We start from the raw sequence: 16005 nt of genomic DNA on the forward strand, positions 1-16005 counted from the left end.
GTACTTCTGGAATCACAAACGTAAGCTCCCCTCTACGATTTGAGTGCGGGCTGCCAGTGACTCAGTGGTGCCGGGCTGGGGCCACATCCAGCCGCGTGTGTCCCCCTGTCTGCTCAGGGCTCTGTGCTGAGCCCCGGCCCCAAGCACCCACCCTCCCCCTGCGTTTGCAGCGTTTGGGGGTTTCCTTGGGCGCTCTGAGAATCATGCTTTTTTACATTTCAGGAGATGCCCCAGGGAAAGCTAGAGGGCTGTCTACAGAAACTGTTTACACATCCTGTGCCAGTGACATCACTGTCCTTTCCAGAACGGGGTGTGTGGGGTTGTCTGGCCCGAGGGTGACCCTGGGGCGGGGCTGGGTGTGCACCCTCACACTTGTCCCCGGGAACTTGTCACTGCAGCAGGGAGTGCACTCTGGTCCCCAGGCACAGGCAGGGCGCCGAGCCTTGAGACCCCGGCCCAGTTGCCTTGTCTAAATAGGATGGCTTCCTCCCTGCTCCATTGGTGACCACATCATCTTGTGTGGTCGTCTTCCAGTCTGTGAGGTGAGCTTGTTTAGGGCAAGGACACGGAGTCCTCCCTGTGGTGCAGTGCCTGACTGACATGCCCCAGAGTCCAGCTCTGGGCTGGATTAAATCTGCTAAATCACTGTCTCGGGACTTCCCGTGTCAAGTCCAACATGAAAATCATGGAATGGTTGCTCACTGTCCTAATCCAAGAGACGGGCATGGCAATCCACTCCAGTATTCTTGCCTGGAGAGTTCCGTGGACTGAGGAGCATGGTGGGATCCAGTCATGTGGTCGCCAAGAGCCGGACAGGCCTGAGCATGCTAAGCACAAAGGGGCTTAAACTCAGAGCACAGACCGCCGGGTTCACAGTCAAGAATAGAAATGCCCCTCTGCAGTTTGTAGCTAACCCCCAAGGACAGGCCCCCCTTTTTTCTGAGTTTTGATCATTCTCATTTCCCTGTCGATTCCGTGCCTGGTCCATGGCTTTGAGTTTTACTTATCCGGGTCGTCCTTCAGCAAGAATAGAAATTGCATGCAATCATATTTCTACCAGGCCTTTTCATTATATTTCACATTGATTTTCATAATAACCTCATAAAGTGAGTGGGGCAGGTGTTGTTACCATTAATATTTTATCATTTTCTTGTGTCCCTAAGAGATAAGCCAGTTGAATGGTGACGTTCGCACTGCTAGAAAGGTGCAGAATTCGACTCAAACGTGGGAGGCTTCAGCTCCGTGATTTTCAGCCTTTCCTTTGAGCCAGTGTTCTCAGCCTTGGCTGCTCGGAAGGGTTACCTGGGGAGCCTTAAAAACACTGACTCCCAGGCTTCCCCGCACGCGGATCTCTGCAGGTGGAAGTCGCCATGTCTGAAAGGCCCCGGGTGGTCCTAACACGCGTGCAGGGCTGAGGACCATAATGGTTCCCGACTTCTCTGTCAGAGGACGAGCGTGGGAGAAAGACGGTCGCTTGTGTGAATGGGCACACGGACAGCTAACAGGATTCTGATGGGTGGGCCGTGGCTCCGGAGCCTCCCAGTTGTATGTACTTGTTGTAAGGAGATTCCCTTCCTTCACTGTTATCTTCATGCCCACATGTAGGGACTCTGCGTCCCCAGCTGGTCTCTGCCCCCCAGCCTCTGGGCCCTTAGGAATATTGTTCTGTCGGGGCTGGATGTGAGCTGGGTGACTTGGAGGGAGAGAGCAGGGCTCGGGGACAAGTCGAAGGTTCTCGTTTTACCACTGAGGAGCATGAGCGCTGGTGGGGATTCAGGAGCGAGCAGAGGAGGCGGGACTTGGACCCAGAGTCCTGGCTTCCCCTTGACGTGCACGGCGCACCGTGATTTGTGACCGTGCAGCTGACTCCGTAACACTCGTGCACGATGTTGTGATCGTGGGTTGCCAAGCTGGTGTCAGAACATAAATATCCTGACTCCCACCGGAGTCCTAAGCCTGGCTCAGGAAGGTCTTCCCCAGGGAGCAAATTTCCTTTCACCACACACCCTGCCTTCTCCTTTCCCCCTCCTGGGACCCACCTCAGGGGCCCCTGATGGCGCTGGGCTTACACTGAGGCTGTGTTTGTGTGGTGACGCAGGTGAGCTTGGGGTTTGGGGACTGTGACTCTGCAGGCGATTAATTGGATCTACATCTAAATCTCATTGTTGTGCCTCCTAAGATGCTAAGAAAGTCACATCATTTCTCAGATATCACATGTTTTAAAATACCAGTCATGTGCCCATGCCATTTAGAGAGGATTTCAGTTCTGTGCCCGGTAGCCTGCTTTATTCCACTGGCAGTACCACTGGGCTAGGTTTCCATGGCATCAGGCAATGAAACGAGGGGTCTTCTCATCCTAGCCTTGCAAAAAGATGTCTGTGGAAGTGAGCACAGTGGCTAATTGGTTGTCAGGATTGTTTTATTATTTTTGCTATAGGTTGTTATATTTTATATTTACTTCTCACCATCCAACTTTTCTATAAGGTATATGTGGGAATTAGCTCACTAAATGAAACTAGTCCGGCCTGAAAAAAAATATTAAGCAAATAGTGTATTTTAAGAGATTGAGAATATGGATCACTATACTGCTCCCAGACTCGAAGTGTGAGGGGAAATACAATAAGCCTGAAAATGACATGAATAAATGCCCAGTAGATAGGAAGCAAACATTTAGGCTATGATGCAGAAAAGCTCCAACCTCTCCACCCCAAGAGCGAGCACATGTTCTCGTGAGCCAGCGGAGCACCAACCGGGGTTTCCTCAGTGAAGGGACAAGCCACCCCTCACAGTCAGACTCGGTCTCCAGCGGGTGATTCTGTCTGCAGACAAGTGTCCCCACTACCACTTCCGAGGGGCGCCCTCGCAAGACAAGGAAACTCCACCTGCCTCTCCCATCAAGAGCCCTGGAAGCCTGCAGGAAAGCAAGAGAATGAGCCCATGGCTTATATCACAATGTAGAATGTTTTTTAAAGTGTAGTGATTTGGACGTCCCTGGTAGTCCAGTGGCTGAAACTCAGTGCTTCCAATGCAGGGGGCACAGGTTCGATCGCTGGTGGGAGAACTAAGATGCCTGCACGGTGCAGCCAATAAATAAATCAAATCAGATTAGTTTATACACAAGTATAATTGTCTCACACTTTTGGATCATGGCAAAAGCAAGGGAATTCCAGGAAAACATCTACTTCTGCTTCATTAACTATGAGAAACAACTTTTTGTGATTAATTAATTTTGAGATAAGAGCTATGAATTTTAAGAAGAATACACACCTAACATTCCTGAGGCCCTCCTGCGTGTGTTAAGTTGACTTGTAGCAAGAATTCCTTCCCTCTGAGCATTTGTATTTGGCTCAACTCTGATAAAAAATCCCAGAGGCAGCTCATCGTAAAATGTCTTATGTGAAACCTTAGATCAGCCCTGTCCAACAGGAATATAATGCAAGCCACAAAATCACATATTTTGTCATATCACCTTTCCCTGCAAATATTAAATGCAATAAGCAGAGGGAATTAATTTTAACACTATATTTGTCTCACCTATAGTATCACATCAGTAGGTAGTCACTATGTATTTATAAACGTGGTATTTTACTTTATTTTTTTTGTACCATCATTAAACCTGGTATTTGGGGTTCATCTCAGCCCTAAGGGACCATGTTTAGCACCCAGTCGCCCACATGGCTAGTTTCTGCCACATTGGACATCAGGGCTGTAGATTGTGCGGATAATAAGAAGACTTTCATTACATTTTTCCTAGGACTTTGCTGTATCTAGATAATGATGATTTTATTTTTAAAAAGTGACCTCTAATTGCACTGAGGACTTTGTGCGGTATTGAGCACATGCTGAGGATTTAGAATGCTGGGGTTCAAATCCAGGTCTGCTATTCACAGATTAGTGATCTTAAGCCAACATCTGTGTGCCTCATCTTTTCTCCGTACAATCAATGTTCAGATGCACCTACCTTGCGGTAAGCTTCCCTGATGGCTCAGAGGTAAAGAATCCGCCTACTGATGCAGGAGACGTGGGTTCCATCCCTGGGTCGAAAAGATACCCTGGAGAATGACATGGCAGTCTGCTCCAGTATTCTTTCCTGGAGAACTCCATGGACAGAGGAGCCTGTGGGTTACACTCCATGGGTTGCAAAGAGTCAGACAGGACCAAGCCACTGAGTATGCACAAGCACCTTGCCGTGAGGGTTAAAGGCAGCAACACGTGCCCGTTACTTACCGACGTGTGCCCACTCAGTCAGGCAGTCGTGTCCGACGCTGCGACCCCACAGACTGTAGCCTGCGAGGCTACTGTGTCCAGGGATTTCCTAGACCCAAATATTGGAACGGGCTTCCGTTTCCTTCAAATCTGCGTCTCCTGCATCTCCTGCATTGGCGGGCAGATTCTCTACCACTGCGTCACCTGGGAAGCCACTTAGCACATAGTAAGTCTCCATTTATAGGTTATTATGAGTATATCTTTTCTTTCTCCAGAAATGAATCATAGCACATCAGAAAATGAGGCCTATCTAATGATAGACCGTATAAAAATGATGTCTGTCTGGGGAAGGGTATAGAGAGGAGCCAGTACGCGCTCTACATGAGCCGTCTGCCTCTTGGAGTTCCTGAGGGCAGGCCTTCAGTTCTTCCATCACTCTGCTTCATCTCCACGTGTGCGGAGTGCCAAGGTTAAACTTGCAAAGTGAGCCAGGTTATTAAAGTTTTAGTTACATTGTTGTTACTATTTCCTTAGAAAGTGTATTGCTTCTCTTCTGTTAATTAAGTGGGGAAAAAAATAGAAGTGGTAATATTGTTGCAGAAATAACAACAATCTTATGTGTTTAAAGCCTATGAAATAATTATTAATTAACTTAAATATTTATATAAATTTAAAGACCGAGTTCCCTAGATTTCTGATGACTAAAGCTTAGTTGTAGAGGGGAGAAGGAATCTTAAAAATTATCAGATCTGCCAGCCTCCCTTTACAAATGATAAGGTCACACTGTGCTTTTGAAATCTGTTATTTTTCCATCTGCGGTAATTAGATTACTTATATTTTTAGATTGCTGTTGTTGGTCAGTCACTCTGTCCATGGAATTCTCCAGGCAAGAGCATTGGATGGAGTGGGTTGCCATTCCCTTCTCCAAGGATCTTCCCAACCCGGGGTTTGAACCTGGATCTCCTACACTGCAGACAGACTCTTTACCACTGAGCCACCAGGGAAGCCCATATTTTTAGATAAACTTGACAAAAGATTGGGACTGGTCTATGCTAGTGAGCGGTTCTTTAGATCACTTAGCATTCAGCATTTGTATAAACCTTAAGCTGAGTTAGATGTAGCTGCATTAGAGCCGGGGCACTGGTCACATGGGGTTTAACAAAAAGTGTAAAAGATAACAGGCTAAAGAACTTAGAGTCTATTCCATTCTTGGCAATGTTTTAAAACTCAGTACTCTGTTTTGATAAACCCAAAATCAGGTAAGCTTCTTTAGACTTACTGAGTGTTTAAAAGGGAAAAGTAATTGACTAAGGCCAAATCAAAGCAGGAGCAACTTTAGATGAGATAAACGTGGCGCGTGTGTGCTTCAGCTTGCTGGGCTCCTGCCCCATTTCCAGGGTGGCCCTGCCTGACCCCCCAGGGGCCACTTAAGCCATTAGGACATTACTTCTGACTCACAACAGGCGAGCTGGTCTCACCCAGGCACAAACTGGATTTACTGTCATTTCCAAAGTGAGACCCCAAGGCCTGAGATCCTCTTAAGTGTCTTCTAATGGGTTCTCTGTTTTCTTTCTCCCATTTATTAGAAATCATCAGAAACTTGAGATCCGAATTACTTCCACTAAAAGCATACATATGTTTCCTCTGACTCTGAGTGACCCAAAATGGTCTCCGCATTTTAATAGCAATGATATTGTCTTAGAAGGGTCGTCGGTTCTGTCTGCAGAAGAGGATGTTTCTGCTTGTGAGCCAAAGCATGTTCACAGTTGTTGAAAGTCTTCCTTTAAAATCCTGAGGAACTCAGGGTCAATGTGTTAGAGGGGCTGAGCGACCGCAGGGCAGCCTGGAGATGCAGAGAGAAGCTCATGTCCGGGATGGTCTTGAGTCCTAGCTGTGTGTCTCAGCGGGTTTCTTAGCATCTTGAGCGGATATGAGAACAGTGTTTGCTTTCTCTGAGGCATGAATGAGACAGTGGCCCCAGGTTAATTTACTGAAGTCCAGTTGCCTTACAATGCTGTGTTAATTTCTGCCGTACACCAAAAGGACTGTTATATGTCTATGTACATTCTTCTTTATGCTCTTCTCCATTATGGTCTATCCAGGATGTTACATATAGTTCCCTGTGCTGTAACGTGGGACCTCACTGTCCCTTCTACAGATGACGGTTTGCATGTGCTAACCCCAGACTCCCGACCCTTTTCCTCCCCCATATTCCCTCCCTCTTGGCAACTGCAAGTCTGTTCTCTGTGTGTGTGAATCTGTTTTGTAAATAAGTTTATTTGTATCATTTTTTAGGCTCTGTATGTAAGCAATATGGTATGATATTTGTCTGTCTCTGTCTTACTTCCCTTAATAGACCCATCCATATTGCTGCAAATGGCCTTCTTTCATTCTTTTTTATGGCCGAGTAATATTCCATTGCATATCTGTGCCACATTATCTTTATCCGTTTGTCTGTCGATGACGTTTAGATTGCTCATGAACTGTGAAAGTGCTGCTGTGGACACTAGGTGTGTGCATCCCTTCCAGCTGGAGTTTTGTCTGGACCCGTGCCCAGGAGTGGGGTGTCAGGACCAGTGCCTGGCTTCTGAGTTGGGTATTCCATAGTGGGAGCTGTTTTCTGCACCATCCTTAATATGGAGATTCTTACTTTCCTCATGGAGTGGGAAGTGTGGTCTGGACAGGCGTGTGAAGACCCGGAGAGGGAGGGCATTCCAGGTAGACTGGAAAAATGCATGCAGAGTTGAGTGCGTAGAATTTCATGTTTCATATTCCCTCCCACGGAGCTGCTAAAATTGGGATGAATAAGGTTGGTGGTTAGAAAAAAATTTGAATTCATTTTCCAAAGGAATTCTTTTCCTTTTCTTCAATCACCCCCTTTTCCACAGAAACCTAGAAAATAGGAAATACGAGAAACTTCCTGCCTTCCTCTTCTCATCTTTCTTTTTACTTTTTTTTGGTTTTTAAATGACTTCTGTTTAGGGTTTGTCCTGACGTGGCCCTGGGTGAGCAGTCTCACTGTGAGATCCTCACTTGACCCCCAAGCACTGCTGTGTGTAAATCTCGGGCACACGGCCTGTAGCCCAGAACCTTCTGGGGGTGAGTGGCTAGCACCTGCCCCGCAGGCCAGGTCCTGGCGTCTGACTGCACCTCTGACTCATCTCCCTTTGCAGGAGGTCTCAGGAGGGAGGCCAGAGACCTCAGGACTGACTCAAACGTCACACACCTGACCTTGTTCCTTAGTTTTTACTAAAGACCTGACTTCTGTCTCAAAATCACCACCCTGTTGAGGCTACACAGGGGGGCTGTGTGTCAGGGCTCAGCACGTTCCTGGGTGCAATTGCACAGCCCCCGCTGATCCCCGGAGAACAGGCTGTGCGTGGGGAAGCCTTCCCGGCTCGCTGCCACTAACCGCTCTCCTGTTCTCTCTCCCTGCAGGGAAGCGCACGTGGGGGCCGAGGTGCACGCAGCTGCCACCCCGACAGCCGTCTGACCCGCGTGGACGTCTGCAGAGGCCCCGAGCGCGGTAGGTGAGCGCGGCGGGGCTGCACTTCTGCTGGGGCTGCCGGGAGTCTTGGCTGGAACCAAGCAGAACCTGGAATGCATGACGCCTGGTGTCAAATCAGGCCGACTGAGCGAGGCTTTCTTAGTGTTCTTGCTATCTAGATGCCTCAGTTTTACTTTCTTGCCTAGTTGGTTAAATGTGCACGTTTAATGGCCCATCAACTCTGACCTTTTCTGATGTCTTTACACTGATGAGAGCGCCGTGTGTGACCCAGACGTTTCGGGAACAAAAGCCTAATGAAGCCAAGCAGACATTCACGGAAAAGCGTGTTCAGATTTCTACATAGTGGTTTCATTCCTTCATTTTGCATTGCTGATACTCACATGCATGGTGTTTTATAGATTTGGGGCTGTTTCCACTGGGATTCTTTAATAGGGGCCTCAGAGAAACTCCGCAGACTGATCGGTGGGGTGCTGAGTGAGCCCGCGACCGTGACCCGCGGTCCTGACACCCCGGTCTTCCAGGTGAGCGAGAGACAGACCAGAGCTCGGAGGCAAAGGTGACGTTCTGTGAACTGTTCTTGTTCACAAAGTTCCTCTTCACTGCTGACACACCTGAGAAGGCAGGCTGTTGATGAGAATGCCTGTATACCCTTACACGTGAAGAGGCAGGTTGTTAATAAGATCGGTCGGCATGCATCCTGTGTTGCTTTGTGTTGGGCCTCGGCGTAAACTTCTGACCTGTTGTTTGCGACCCTCGCTGCTCCCTTAAAAAGCACAGATCATCACCCCCTTGTAACGTGAGGCGCCTGTGCCCAGGGAGGTGGACCCCCGGCCCGGGGTCACACGGATTTCAGAGAATCCGCCCACCCCTTTGGGCCTCAATTTCCTTTTCCTGGGGTGACACATCCCAGGAGATCATGTGTATCCCTTTCACAACCTGTCTTGAGACGTCACTTTATTGATCTTCAGCCTTATCAGTGGGGAGCATCCCCTTGACCAGAGGGCAAGGGAGACCCCTGCCCTGTCCATGGCCTGGAAGCATACTCGGGGCTTCTCTTTGTCTTCTGATCATGAGTGGCTGGGCTGGGAAGTGGGACTCTTACAAATAAGACAAACTCAATCCCCATCAGGACTGTGAGAAATGAACCAATACTCTCTATTTACCAAGTGATTTTTAATTGTTCAAACATTATACGTGTTTCAAAGCATCCTCTCTTATGCTCCCTGATGTTTCTATGGCACTGTCTTCCAAATGTCATCATTCCTACTAACACCGAACTGCCAGAGAAAGAGGTTTTTCAATTTTAGTTTCTTCACCTAATTAGTATACACTCATTGTAGAAAAATTAAAATGTTAGAATGTATTGGTATATAAAATAAAATCACTGAAAATACCAGAATTCAGAAATAATTACAATTACTATCTTGCTTTAAAGCCTTTGCAGTTGTTTTCTTTGCATATGATTTTAAAGTAAGATGGCTCATACCATGCATTTTGTTCTTTACTCTTTTGCTTGATGTACCACATATATCTTTCTACTGTGTGTCAGCAAGTACATTTCCATAACATCATTTTTCCTGATTAATAGTATTCCACTTCATTCCTATGCTGAAATATATCTAATGGTCTATTGTAATTTTATCAGTTGACTTTTTAAAATTTTGCTAAAATTTTACAAACAAGTTTTATAGCCAATATTTTACCTAAAATTTTTACAATACTAATTGTTTCCTTAACAGACATTCATAATACAAAACCTGGTCAAGAGATGTGTACATTTTAGAGCAGTTGAGAATGCTCCTTCTTTAAAATGCTCCTTCTTTTCATGTCTTGTCACATGACTGCATTCCTCTGTGGTCCTAAATCAGTGCTTGAATGGTCTGCCGCTCGTAGATAACTTTATGAAATCAACTTTAAGAAATAGTAACCTCACGGTATATTTAAAGTTCTGTTTCTATATATCGTCTGGATTCCCGAGAACTCAGTTCCAGATCCTCCCCGTTCATCCTCCGCTGCTTCGGTTGACTGGTCACAAGCAGGACCCGCCGCCTGTGGGACGTAAGGGGATTGCTGCTGCCACCGCCGCCAAGGCGCTTCAGTCGTGTCCGACTGCGTGACCCCACAGACAGCAGCCCACCAGGCTCCGCCGTCCCTGGGATACTCCAGGCAAGAACACTGGAGTGGGTTGCCATTTCCTTCTCCAGTGAAGGAAAGTGAAAGTGAAGTCGCTCAGTCGTGTCCGACTCTTCGCGACCCCATGAACTGCAGCCCACCAGGCTCCTCCGTCCATGGGATTTTCAGGCAAGAGTACTGGAGTGGGGGGCCATTGCCTCCTCCAAGGGAGACACTGCTGACTAGTAAATGGTCAGGGCAGGGCCCGTCTGAGGGCTCCGTTCGTCAGCAGCACTAAGAAAGGACCACCTGCCGATGCAGGAGATGTGGGTCTGATCCCGGGGTCGGGAAGATCTCCTGGAGGAGGAAATGGCAGCCCACTCCAGCAGTCTTGCCTGAAGAATCCCATGGACAGAGGAGCCTGGTGGGCTACAGTCCGTGGGGTCGCAAAGAGTCAGGCACGACTGAGCACACACATGCCCGCATCCTTAGCCGCGGGATACAGTAACCGTGATTGCTCCTAAAGGCCCAGCCCGAGCTTTTCTAGGTGCACATCATGAGGATAGCTGTCCCACATTCACTGCGCTGATCTGCAGAGGGTGCTGAGTGGACCCTCCTCGGCCCTTTGCACCAGCCCTTGGAAGGGAGCCCCCTTCCCGCCTGGTTGACCGTGTCCAGCAGTGGGCAGCCTACTACCCGGCAAGGTGCCGCTCCGCTGTTGGAGTGTCTTAGTGGTCGGAGTGCTATTCACAATACGTTGAGGTGAAATTACCCTTTCACATTTTGTACCTATTGCTTCCAGTTTTGCCTTCTGGAGAGATAAAGCTCAGTTCAGTCCAAGGATGCTGTTTAAGAATCTGCTATGGGCAGGAACTGCTCCAGCTACAAAGGACAAATTCCTCTTTCATGTGATAGTATTTTGAATATTTGATGATAGTGACTGTATTTTCCTAAATAGACACATGAAACAACTGTCTCTTTTCAAGGCGATTGAAGTGTTAACTCTACTAAACCTGGTAAGTTTCTGTAGGGCAGTCACTCATGGCCTTGTTTCCTGACCACACTCATGGGCTCCCTGGGGAGCTGAGGACAGCCATGCACCCCCGCCTTCGTAAGGATTACCGAAGGTTTTGTTAAAAAGGAAGCAAGAGTCGTGTCCCCTGAGCTGCTAGTAAGTGTGACAGGAGAACCCGGTGTGCCCTGCGCATCGAGCCCACCAGAGAAGCCTGGGAGGACGCGGGAAACCCAGGGGCTCGGCAGACGCCTGCCTCCTCCCGCAGTTGGGCCATGGCCACCTAAGCCACAGGGTGAAGGGCATTGTCCCCTCTACGGGGGCTCTGACCCCCAAACATGGGGTGCCTTCGATGCTCAGGAATCTCCGTCGCTGCTCAGACTGGGGTCTGCTTTCTGGAAGGTTCCTCTCACACAGGCCAGGCGCCTGCTGTGCTGTGGCGGGCACTTCTGGCAGCTCTCTGAGGTAGGAAGGACGACTGTCCCCGTTTCAAAGGGGAGGATGCAGAAGGCGGGTGTTGGAGGCCCCCAGCATCAGCTGGATGGGGTGGGGCCCGGCTGAGGGTGCTGCAGGTGGGGCGGACAGACGTCCCCGCTCCAAACTCTGACCCCCAAGGAGCTCCTTGACCGCCTGGTTGTCTAGAGATGAACACCCACCTGCGGGGTGGCTTCCGTAAGCGTAAATGCAGAAACCACAGAACGTCAAACCACAAACACGTGAGCTGTGCTGTCGTGTAAATGGTCTTCAACCAGTGTTTCTCTTTTTTGTTAACATTTTTAAGTTTAATTTAATTGGAGAACGATTGCTTTGCAGTATCGGGCTGGTTTCTGCCACACATCAACATGAATTGGCTGTAGGCGTACGAATATCCCCGCCCACCCCTCTAGGTTGTCACCGAGCACCGGTTTGAGCTCCCTTCACCATCCAGCAGATTCCCGCCAGCTGTCCATCTAACAGACGGTAATGTGTGTGCTTCAGCGCTACTTTCTCAGTCTGCGCCACCCGCCCGTTCCTTCACTGTGTCCGCAGGCCCGTCCTCTCTGTCTGCATTGCTCTCACTGCCCTGCGAACAGGGCCATCGGTACCATCTTTCTAGATTCCATATGTATGTGTTAATATACAATATTTGTTTTTCTCTTTCTGACTTACTTCGCTCTGTATAATAGGTTCTAGGTTCATCTACCGCATTAGAAGGCCTTATTAGATTACCTGATTCAAATATATTCCTTTTACAACAGATTAATAATCCATTTTATACTTGTGCCAGAACTTTTTTATTCATTCATCTGTTGATGGACATGTAGGCTGCTTCCGTGTCCTAGCTGCTGTGAACAGTGCTGCAGTGAGCGTTGGGGCCCATCAACCACTGCCTTCAGGGCTGTTTCTTACATGACCAAACTCGCTATCATATAATATCATTATCATATGCTTAAAATCCTCTTTATATGAAGAGAGACTTAGAAAATTCATACTTTGTATTTTAGTCCATGAGTATATATTAATCATTGTGAATATTTTATTATTTTTTAAGTTTTCTGACTAACAATATTATCTTTTCACTTTTTCCCTTTTCCAATGGACATGAGTTAGAGCAAGGTCTGGGAGAGTTGGTGATGGACAGGGAAGCCTGGCGTGCTGCAGTCCGTGGGGTCGCAGAGAGTCGGACATGACTAAGCGACTGAACACTTATTTTTACTACTTCCTATATCTTACCTCTTTCAAATTCCACATAGTTTTACTGTATTGAAGCTTTCATTTTATTTACATCTTGTCCATCCTTGACTTTATGCTGTGTGCTGGTCTCTGACTCTTTAGTAAGTAAATCGTGGAAGTGCAGCCTTGTTCCGGCTGCTTCTGGATACGAGCGAGGGGAAAGCTGTGCTCACTGTGCACCCATTTGATCATATAAATTAGAAATCCTCACAAGCACAGATGAGCAAGAGAGAGAAGCAATGAAGGCTTTCTCTCAGCTCAAAACTAAGCAGGCAACAAACGTGGACGGTAATTGAACCCATGGGGAAGCAGCCCAGCCCGGAGCCTGGTGCGGGGGGAGAGGCTGAAGGACAGCTTGTCTCCTCTGCCCTCCCCTCCTGCTCTCTGTCCTCCTCCCCTTCTTCCTCCCCTCCATCCTCCCCTCCTGCTCTCCGTCCTCCCCTCCATCCTCCCCTCCTGCTCTGTCTTCCTCCCCTCCTACCTCCCATCTGTCCTCCCCTCCTTCCTCCCTTCCATCCTCCCCTTCATCCTCCCTTCCGTCCTCCCCTCCTTCCTCCTCTCCATCCTCCCCTCCTTTCTTCCTCCTTTCTCCCTCCATTCTCCCCTCCATCCTCCCTTCCATCCTCCCCTCTTTCCTCCTCTCCATCCTCCCCTCCTTTCTCCCTCTGTCCTCCCTTCCTACTCTCCATCCTCCCCTCCTTTCCCCTTCCATCCTCCTCTCCATCCTCCCCTCCATCCTCCCCTCCTGCTCTCTGTCCTCCTCCCCTCCGTCCTCCCCTCCTTTCTTCCTCCTTTCTCCCTCCATTCTCCCCTCCATCCTCCCTTCCATCCTCCCCTCCTTTCTCCTCTCCATCCTCCCCTCCTTTCCCCTTCCATCCTCCTCTGCGTCCTCCCCTCCGTCCTCCCCTCCTGCTCTCTGCCCTCCTCCCCTCCGTCCTCCCCTCCTGCTCTCTGTCCTCCTCCCCTCTGTCCTCCCCTCCTTTCTCCCTCCGTTCTCCCCTCCTTTCTCCCTCCCTTCCTTCTCTGTTTCCTCCTCTTTCTCTCCTTCTGCCCCTTTCATGCTGAGTGGCTCAGTCATGATGATAAGTGTGCTTTTTTATATATACCAGGAATTATTTTCGTTTGCACTTGAGACTATAGTCCCACGCAGAAGTAGCCCTGAAATACAGGAAAAGTCAAGACCATTAACTCTTGGAACACACCAACCCACAGAACAAAGGGAGTTCTGTCCCCTGTGCCCAGACCAGGGACCTGGGGAGGCCCTGCAGGGTGTCCACCATCTGGATTCTGAGAAACATGAAATGAGCAGTGAGGCCTGCAATGGGGATTCACCCGGGAGATGGCTTCTTTAATCTTCAAAAACCGTGTGTCAGTGGTGAGGGTCACAGAGGACAGAGTCGGGCGGCCCCAAGCCGTGTGCCCGGGTGACCCGAGTCACAGTGACCGAGAGTGAGGGGGAGGGGATGCAGGGGGACCTGAGGGAGCTGCCCCCTGGTGAATGGCCAGCACCGCTGGGAGCCCCCAAAGTTGGGCGAGGAGGAACCTGGCAGGACGAGAGGGGGCCAAGCGATCGGGGCAGTGAGGCCAGAACGAGGGTAGGAGGCACACCCGCGGCGTCGGCAGTCTGAGTGGGGCTGTCCTTCCTTCTGCATGACCTGCTCTCTGCATCAGGGTCACAGCACTCTGAGCCTTACATTCTCTCCACCTTGTATGTGGCCCTTTACGTGAAACACAGGTATTAAGATCCAGCCAGGAGAAAAACATATTTCTCCTATTAAAGATTGTCACCTCATACATTAAAATTTAAAATCTGAACTATCTAGGCTATTTAAAATGTCAGCTCTACAATATTAAGGAATTACTGGAAATCTCCCCGAGCTTGCTCAAACTCATGTCCATTGAGTCGGTGATGCCATCCAACCATCTCATCCTCTATCGTCCCCTTCTCCTCCTACCCTCACTCTTTCCCAGCATCAGGGTCTTTTCTAATGAGTCAGCTCTTCGCATCAGGTGGCCAAAGTATTGGAGCTTGAGCTTCAGCATCAGTCCTTCCAATGAATATCCAGAGTTGATTTCCTTTAGGATTGATATCCTTGCAGTCCAAGGGACTCTTAAGGGTCTTCTCCAACACCACAGTTCAAAAGCATCAATTCTTCAGTGCTCAACTTTCTTTATGGTCCAACACTCACATCCATACATGACTACTGGGAAAACCATAGCTTTGACTAGGCAGACCTTTGTCGGCAAAGTAATGTCTTTGCTTTTTAATATGCCATCTAGGTTTGTCATAATTTTCCTTCCAAGCAGCAAGTCTGTTTTAATTTCATGGCTGCCGTCACCATCTACAGTGATTTTGGAGCCACAGAAAATAAAGTCTGTCACTGTTTCCACTTTTTCTCCATCTATTTGTTGTGAAGTGATGGGACTGGATGCCATGATCTTAGTTTTCTGAATGTTGAGTTTTAACCCAGATTTTTCACTCTCTTTTTTCACTTTCATCAAGAGGCTCTTTATTTCCTTTTTGCTTTCTGCCATTAGAGTGGTATTATCTGCATATCTGAGGTCATTGGTATTTCCCCCCAGCAATCTTGATTTCAGTATGTGCTTCATCCAGTCTGGCATTTTCTGTGATACTCTCTGCATATGAGTTGAATAAGCAGGGTGACGATACACAGCCTTGACGTGCTCCTTTCCCAGTTTTGAACTGTCCATTGTTCCATGTCTAGTTCTAACTGTTACTTCTTGACCTGCGTACAGGTTTCTCAGGAGACAGGTCAGGTGGTCTGGTATTCCCATCTCTTTAAGAATTTTCCACAGTTAGTTGTGATCCACACAGTCAAGGACTTTAGTATAGTCAATGAAGCAGAAGTAGATTTTTTTTTTAATTCCCTTGCTTATTCTATGTTCCAACGGATGTTGGCAGTTTGATCTCTGGCTCCTCTGACTTTTCTAAATCCAGCTTGTACATCTGGAATTTCTCAGTTCATATACTGTTGAAGCCTGGCTTGAAGGATTTTGAGCATTACCTACTAGCATCTGAAATGAGTGCAATTGTATCATACTTGAAGCATTCTTTGGCATTGCCTTTCTTTGAGACTGGGATGAATACTGACCTTTTCCAGTCCAGTGGCCACTGCTGAGGTTTCCAAAGTTGCTGCTGTATTGCGTGCAGCGCTTTAACAGCATCATCTTTTAGGGTTTGAAATAGCTCAGCTGGAATTCCATCATCTCCACTCGCTTTGTTTGTAGTAATGCTTCCTAAGGCCCAGTTGACTTCATACTCCAGCGTATCTGGCTCTAGGTGGCTCATCATGGTTATTCAGGTCATTAAGACTTTTTTTGTACAGTTCTGTGTATTCTTGCCACCTCTTCTTAATCTCTTCTGCTTCTGTTAGGTCCATACCATTTCTGTCCTTTATTGAGCTCATCTTTGCATGAAATATTCCCTTGTGTC

The 16005-nt window shown here is 48.2% G+C and overlaps 1 protein-coding gene across 24 annotated transcripts in view; it reads left to right on the plus strand.

Moving 5' to 3' along the window:
* Positions 1–16005, plus strand: part of MYT1L (myelin transcription factor 1 like) — a 399489-nt gene that overhangs the window by 36454 nt on the left and 347030 nt on the right. For 23 of the 24 annotated variants that reach the window (XM_043452969.1, XM_043452975.1, XM_043452972.1 and 20 more), the window contains exon 2: positions 7645–7732. In XM_043452969.1, coding sequence (XP_043308904.1) covers positions 7645–7732 — 88 coding nt within the window. Of the gene's footprint in view, positions 1–7644; positions 7737–16005 lie in introns of all 24 variants that reach the window. The other variant, XM_043452986.1, reaches the window with a different exon arrangement.

The sequence above is a fragment of the Cervus canadensis genome, chromosome 30, assembly GCF_019320065.1.
Source record: "Cervus canadensis isolate Bull #8, Minnesota chromosome 30, ASM1932006v1, whole genome shotgun sequence".
Taxonomy (NCBI): domain Eukaryota; kingdom Metazoa; phylum Chordata; class Mammalia; order Artiodactyla; family Cervidae; genus Cervus; species Cervus canadensis.